General features: G+C 45.7%; 1 protein-coding gene across 2 annotated transcripts in view; it reads left to right on the top strand.

Moving 5' to 3' along the window:
- The first annotated feature begins 457 nt into the window (after positions 1-457).
- Positions 458-7,090, top strand: part of USP22 (ubiquitin specific peptidase 22) — a 92,521-nt gene continuing 85,888 nt past the window's right edge. For both annotated transcript variants that reach the window (XM_026054016.1, XM_026054015.1), the window contains exon 1: positions 458-596. In XM_026054016.1, the coding sequence (XP_025909801.1) occupies positions 471-596 (126 nt within the window). In that variant the 5' untranslated portion in view covers positions 458-470. The remainder of the gene's footprint in view (positions 597-7,090) is intronic.

Below are 7,090 nucleotides of genomic sequence, written 5' to 3'. Positions count from 1 at the left end.
CCTCCATGAGGTAGAGGGAGCGGCGGCCACTCCGGGGGCGGCAGCGGCCGCTCCAGCCGCCGCCTCCTCCTCCTCCTCGCCTCAGAGAGCCCCATCTTTGTGTGTGTGAGGGAGAGAGAGAGCGAGCGAGCGAGAGGGAGGGAGCGCTGCCCGCCCGCCCGCCGCCGCCGCGCTTTGTTCGGAGCCGGGGGGCCGTGGCGGCGGGGAGCCCCGGCTCTATGCGCGAGCCGCTGCCCGCGCCCCCACAGCCGCCTGCGGGGGCGGCCGAGGCCGCGCGGCCGCCGGCGGCCTGAGGGGCCGGAGCCCCCGCGGGTGGGTGGGCGCGCGGCGGGGGGAGGGGGCGCGCGGCCGCCCCGGCCCGTGTCCGCGCGGGCGCCGCCGCCGCCGCCGCTGCGGAGCGGGGGAAGGGGCCGGCTCGCTGCCCGCCGGCCCGGCCCGTGTGCGGGCGGATTGATGTGGGGGGGTCTGACATGAGTCCGCCGGCGGCCGGGTGCTGCCATGTGACCGGCTTCAAGGTGGAGAACTGGAAGCAGAACCTGCGGGCGATCTACCAGTGCTTCGTGTGGAGCGGCTCGGCCGAGACCAGGAAGCGCAAGGTACCCGCGCGCGGCCCGCGCCCCACGCGCGCGCCCCTCCCGTCCCGTCCCGTCCCCTCGCCGCCCGCCCCTGCCCTGCCCACGGGGCAGGTGGGCCCGACCCCCCCCCCCCCCCACGCTCCCTCCCTGCCAAGGGGCTGCGGCCCGCAGCAGGAGGAGGAAGGAAGGAAGGAAGGGAGCGGGACGGGGCAGCCCGGCCTCCCTCCCTCCCACCTGCCCCGGGGCTGCTCCGCGCCGCCGCCGCGAGGAGCTTCCCGGAACGCGGCGGGGGAGGGGCGGCGGGGCCGCGGGCACGTCCGGCCTGCGGCGGAGCTTTGTGCGCCGGGGCCTCCGCCGCTCCTGCCTTTGCCGCCGCCTTTATGTTTCAATATATATTAGCGCGCAGCGCTAAAGCCGCCTGGAAAAACGCGATCCCCGCTGGAGGAGGAGGAGGAGGAAGGGACTGGCCCCGTGTGCGCCGCACGGGAGGAAGGGGCTGCCCACGCGTGGCCCCCACATCCGTGCGGCCGGGGGAGGGGGGGGTGCGAGGGGAAGGGCGCTGCGTTCCCACGTGGGCTCCCCGCATCGGGGCCGTGGCCACGGGCCCGTGCCCCGGAGCCCTCCGGCTCTCCGGCTAATTACAGCGTTTTCCCCCCAGAATCAACTAGTTCTTACTTCAAAGTGACTTTGCAGATTTCTATCAGCGCCTCTGTTCAGGAGCGAGCAAAGGGAATGCAGCAGCATGTGGCAAAACTTGTTTTTTTTTTTCCTTTCTTTTTTCCTTTTGGGGTGGAAGACACAGATTCTATTTCTAATGAAGCAAAACTTCCTGATCCCGTTTGCTTTGCATTAAGTTATCAGGCTTATTATCCATAATAGCTCTAGTAATGGCAGGAGGGAGGGATGTACTCGGAGGTGAGGCAGCTCATGATATTTTCCTGTGTTCCAGTGTCCTCKGTACAGCCAGATTTTTCAGTATTTTATTTACAGAGAGAAAATGGAAACCCGGCGAAAGCCTCTTTCAAATATACTTAGTCACCTGGTAGCCCTGCAATGTAGTCAAAGCCGTCTGTGATATTTTTGATCTCCAGCAAGTTGATATTACAGAGTGCAGCAGGAAAAATCTGGTTTTCTTCAAGCTCTAGTGTGTCACAATACAAATTGGTATGCAATGCATGGTACATAGAGCTTAAATAGAGACAAGTAGTATGCATAGGCTGTGGAAGGAAATAAAAGAAAAGATCGGTGAGATGTAACTGACCAATATCAACCAAGGGTTATGCCGATGAATGAAAACGGGATTTCATTAACCAAACGAACRCTAGCATGCCTTTTTTTAATATGGAGCACACATTGTAAAGCCATTGTAAAGGTATTATTTGTACACTGCATTTTTTTTTCTCAGAAATCTAATAGTAATGATGTGCTCATTGCTGGAAACAGCTGGAAATAAGGATTTTTTTCCCACTATAATCTCTTCTCACCTCTTCTTTACCTCTTTGTAGGCTAGGCTGATAATGCAGAAAGGGATTTTTTCAGAGTAACCTATCATCTCAAGGATAACATCATTTTTCCAAACATATACTAAAAATGCAGAGTTCTCTTTTTCCTTTTTTTTGTCTTTCAAGCAGGTTACCAGTCTGAAAATAGTTGGATTCTTGATTTCAGCCAACCTGAAATGTATGGGAGTAAGTGATCACATAATGGGAAATGACTACTCGGATTTGGGGTTCACTTGCAATGCTGCATTTGAAAAGGTTGATGAGAGGATATAAGCGACAGCTGGAGTATTTACCTCTTCTGAATAGGGASATAAGGCATTCTCCCGTGGAATTCCACTCTGCAAAACTTCTCTCTATTTATGACTTACAGGTTTACATGTAAAATTTTATTAGCTGCATCTTATGTCTGAAGGCATCTTTATGGTCTAATAACTTGAATTGTGGTCTTTGTGTATTTTTTTCTTTTATTTGTACAGCTCTAACTTCTTGCTAGTTTGTGCTACATGTTGGTGAGAGTTCTTGTTTTTGTTCCTCTCCAGAATCATGAGGTAGATTTAAAGAACATTTTCATAAAAGGCAATATTGGTATCCRTTGCAAAACCAAGAACGATCACATCATCTAATTTATCACGTAGAAAGCATTCTGACCATATAGTTGATCATTAATGAGAAGCGTCGATTAATTTAACTGTTCTTCAGATGAACATAGCTGTAAAAACTGTCTTGGCTGTGTGGTGATAGATAGGCAAATGTTGAATTGTTAGGTTTCTAGAATGCTAGTGTTCTGTCTGTTCTATGGCTGTCTTAAAAATTTAGATAGCAGTAGAAACTGCAGGGGGCAGAAAGTGTCCATTCCTCCAGTTTTGCTTGCACTGCTTACTGCATTATGCCTTGGAAGACCATTTTAACACTGCTTGCTGTTTGTTTTTAATATCTTCTCCGAAAATAAGCCTCTCTGAGCTTCAGCTCTTAGTGCAATATGCTTTGCATTCAGAGTTGAAAATAGGAGAGCTGAAAAGAGATGGCTTTATAACTACGAGCCRTATCTGATGATATGTTTGCTTCTCCGTCAGCAGGGAAGGGAATGATGAGCCTACATTTGTAGGTGGATATTGGAGTTGGAATATTGGAGAAGGCTTCTGGGCTAGGTTTGCTTTGGAAGCTTTGTCTGCYGTGTGGTTTTTGACTGTCATAGTGGTGCATTGCTAAGCTTGCATTTTGGCCAAGTCATAAAGTGCAGCAGTGGTGGTACGTGCTGGTGTATGGAAGGACTTTGCAATGGTGTAAACACTTTGCTGGTGAGAAAGTGAAGGGAAGATGAAACCTGATGGTCAGATGGTCCGAAGATTGGGACAGGAAGAGGGGTGGAAGAAGTCAAAAGAAGAACGGCTCTTGGAGTTGTAGTCATTGTGATTAAAAGTTCAAACTAGATTTCAATCCTTTAGCTGCATGTGAAGTAGTAGGGAATTAGGATTGACTATCTTGGCTTTAGGACTTTGATCAGTATTTTTTTTTTTTTTTTAATTGTGATAGTGAGAATCTGTTTAATAAATATGAGSTTTCCATCAAGTTCTGGTCATGGACTTCACCCTGAATATTTTGTTGTGGAAATTACCTCACATTTAATTAAGTGACACAGTATAAGGAGTCCTTAAATCTGACAACCTCCTCCCATTCTGTATTTATAGAGCAGACTGAGGATGCTGAAAAGACTTTCTGCAAGCCCTTCTTGTCAGCTTTTTCCATTCTGTCTGCAGGGTCACACTTCAAAAGCTTTGCTTATTTCTTTAGAATTACAGATGAGGAAAAAAATCTGTTTTGCAGTGCTGAACATGATTCCTGGTCCTCCTCAGTGTGAAATTACACATATATGTGAATTTTTGTGTCTAGGAGCTGGTAAGTAATGGCTTCAGCACTTGAAGGGAAGTTTAATTTACAATTAAATTCYGTCTTACTGGACTGTACACCTTGGAGGGGAAACTTGCCTTCTCTTCTGCATGGTTCTTACTATCACTGCTCTGTATTACTCAATGGTAAAAGTGAACTGCTAATCATGACCATAGTCATGATATGCACAGGGTCCTATCTGCAGTTCCAGAAATGTTTGTTCTGTACTTATGCCAATAGATCAAAGAAGAACTGTCAGGGGCTGCACACTGTCATTTATAGTGAACGTACTCTAGCATAGTTCTTCTGTTTGAAAACTTCTGTTCTTTTTACTCTCCATTATTCTCTCCCCATGTSGGGCACTCCAGAGTGATGGAAGCCTTCAGATATGAAGAACCATTTTCTTCTTAGGCAATGACCTTTCCACAGATACCCTTCTCCCCACTAACATTTATGCACTTGAGACTTCCAGTCCTTAGTTCCTTCTGATGCTTCAGAGAGAATTAATTCATAGATACTTAAAACTGGAGTGAACATTGATTCATTTCTTGACTTTCAAAGAGAAAAAAATTAGGAATCCCTTTAGCAAATAAATGCTGTGTCATGTTTTCAGTAGCAAATTTTGTAGTTTGTCTAAAATGATGTGTAAAATTCTTGCTAAAAAGAGGTGCTTGTAGCTGGGGGTAGGTTGATGGTAGAACTTCTCATGGATTGCCTGCTGAGACTTGCTTGCTTTCTGCCTCCCAGCCTTGCCTGTGTACCTGACCAGGAACAGGAAGATGTTATTTAGGTGATTTGCTTCTTACTGTAACAGATGGGCCAGAAACTTTTATCAGGCTGTGCCGCCTCCTCAGACTCGATGTTTTGATTCTTTAAWTTAATAAGGAAATCTTAGCTTGTTTTTTTCAACATTTTTAGCATATGCAGCAAACTTCTAGATGACAAACCCTGTGGAGGATTTGCAAGAGGAGTCCGGGATTCAAGATGCTTGTCTCTCTTTCAGCTGCCTACTCTGGGCTGCCTGTGTGAGATGTCTGATTCACTCAGGAAGGACGTTCTTTGCCGTGTGTTGTGGGGACTACCTTCAGTCAAACTCAACTGCAAGATTGATTGTTCAAGAAGCCTCYGGTTTTGTAACTGAACAGCATTTCTTAGTTCTTGACCTCTAAGGAGTAAAAAGGTCCTTAAAACTGTTGAAGGTAATGTTCTCTTTCCTCTTGGTGCAAAGGCACAGTCTTTGCTAAGAGAAATCCTAAGGCTTCAGATTTTACCTTCATAAATCATGGACCATCATACATGTGGACTTCTGTTAACAAAGTCAGACTGAGAATGCTCCACTGATTTCATGTCTTCAGCGTCAGAGAAAAATATAATACAAGTCCTTTGCCTCTTTAATAGAGTTAATCACTGTTTTGTATCCCCTCGCATGATTTTAAAAATGTGGTTAGTTTTCAATGCTGATTTGAATCATCAGAATTTACCAGGACACTTGCTCATCTCTCCCTCTCTTAGGTAGATGCTCTAGTCTAATTTAAAGGTTAGATGGATCCCTGTGATGGAGGCTGACACATGAGCAGTAGTTGTTACCGAATAATTGTCTTCTCTTATAGGGGGAAGGTTCTTGGGGGGTTGTAATATCTCTTAGCATCTCTGGTATTTTGTCTAAAGACAAATATGCTTTTTTTTTTTTTTTTTTTTTTTGAAAAAATTGATTTGCCCAGAATGCCATCTAGGAGTATGAAGGCAAGCAGAGTGGAATCAGTGTTTGATTCGATCAGAGTTGGACTATCTGTTGAGCTTTATTTAAGCCATCAAAGCTTTAAACCCCAAACAGAGATTAGTTGATATCCTCATTTTTGTGTTGGGCCTTAATCTGTGCCTTTCAGGTGAAACTGGAATTGCAGATCAGTTCTAAGCCTTCTTCCCTACTTCTTTCATAGAAGGATTTTGTGTGTTAGTAACCGGAGTACCAAATATGTGAGTAAACGCTAGAAACAGGTAGTGCAAGCTAACAAGCACTGCTGACTCCCTGTTCTTCTTTCTTATTGCTTGAGAGTCTCTGAACAAAACACTGTGCTGTCCTTTGGGACATGCCCTAGGGATTCAGCCTCCCAACAAATACTGTTGCAAATGTTAATTTGATTCCCTAGGGTGGCCGCAGTGACTGATCTGTTTTAAACCAGAGAAAGATGAACTCACTTTAAAAGCTTTTGTCTCCCACACTAACCCTAGCACCCGTATTTTTTCTGTCTGTGTGATTGACTTGGAGCTATGGTTTCTTGATCCATTTCCTGGTAGATTGAGGACTGCCATTCATTTGGCTGATCACTGCTGGATTTTTCTTTTATTTTCTTGTAGTCCGATGAGTTTTAAAGAATTAATGTCTGACACGTAACGGTATCTAAGGTGATGAAAATATGGAAATATGTATGTGCAACGGCATCAAAAGAAAGGTAGTCTGAAATGACCTCTTGTAACCTTATATGCTTCTTTTTTGTTGGATTCAATACAACTCATTTTTATTTTTTAAGCAGTCTTCGTTACCCCATAAAGAGTGACCTTTGTTAGAGACTTTCTGGACTTGGACAGAAAGAGCTGTCTATAGGAGCTATCTGCAATCTCTTGCTAACCTATGGGAAACAGAGTTAGGTGAGTGAAATGCTTTGGTGACATTACAGTTTATCCTGAACWGTGTTGTCAGCAAGTAGTGTTGGAGAGCAGAGCGCGCCATGTGTTACCTGGGAGTCCTGACTGGTAAGCTCTCCTTAGCAGAAGGARTTCTAGAAACAGATAGATGTATTGTAACTGAATGGAAGTTACCTTGGTAGCTCTGTTCTCCTTCATATTGATTTGGTAGTCCTTTACACACACTCTGCTTAGTTGGAAGAAAGAACTTTGTGCATCATCTATAATCAATATTGTAAGGAGTTGCTCATTACAAGATTAACTTGTGTTCTTGTGGGTACCACATTTCTATGACTTGCATAGCAGGTTCAGGATCACATACGGTTTAGTGCAGAGGTAGGACAGCCTAMATGGTGTGGATATTGTCATTTAAGAAAAAGAATCATTCTGTTTATTCCAAGACCTGTTTGACTATCAGTAAGATGAACTGTTACCAGACAC

The sequence above is a fragment of the Nothoprocta perdicaria genome, unplaced genomic scaffold, assembly GCF_003342845.1.
Source record: "Nothoprocta perdicaria isolate Ctin4 unplaced genomic scaffold, notPer1 scaffold_12, whole genome shotgun sequence".
In the NCBI taxonomy this organism is placed as follows: domain Eukaryota; kingdom Metazoa; phylum Chordata; class Aves; order Tinamiformes; family Tinamidae; genus Nothoprocta; species Nothoprocta perdicaria.
Note: the sequence above shows the minus strand (reverse complement) of the source record. Positions and strands in the feature narration are given on the sequence as shown.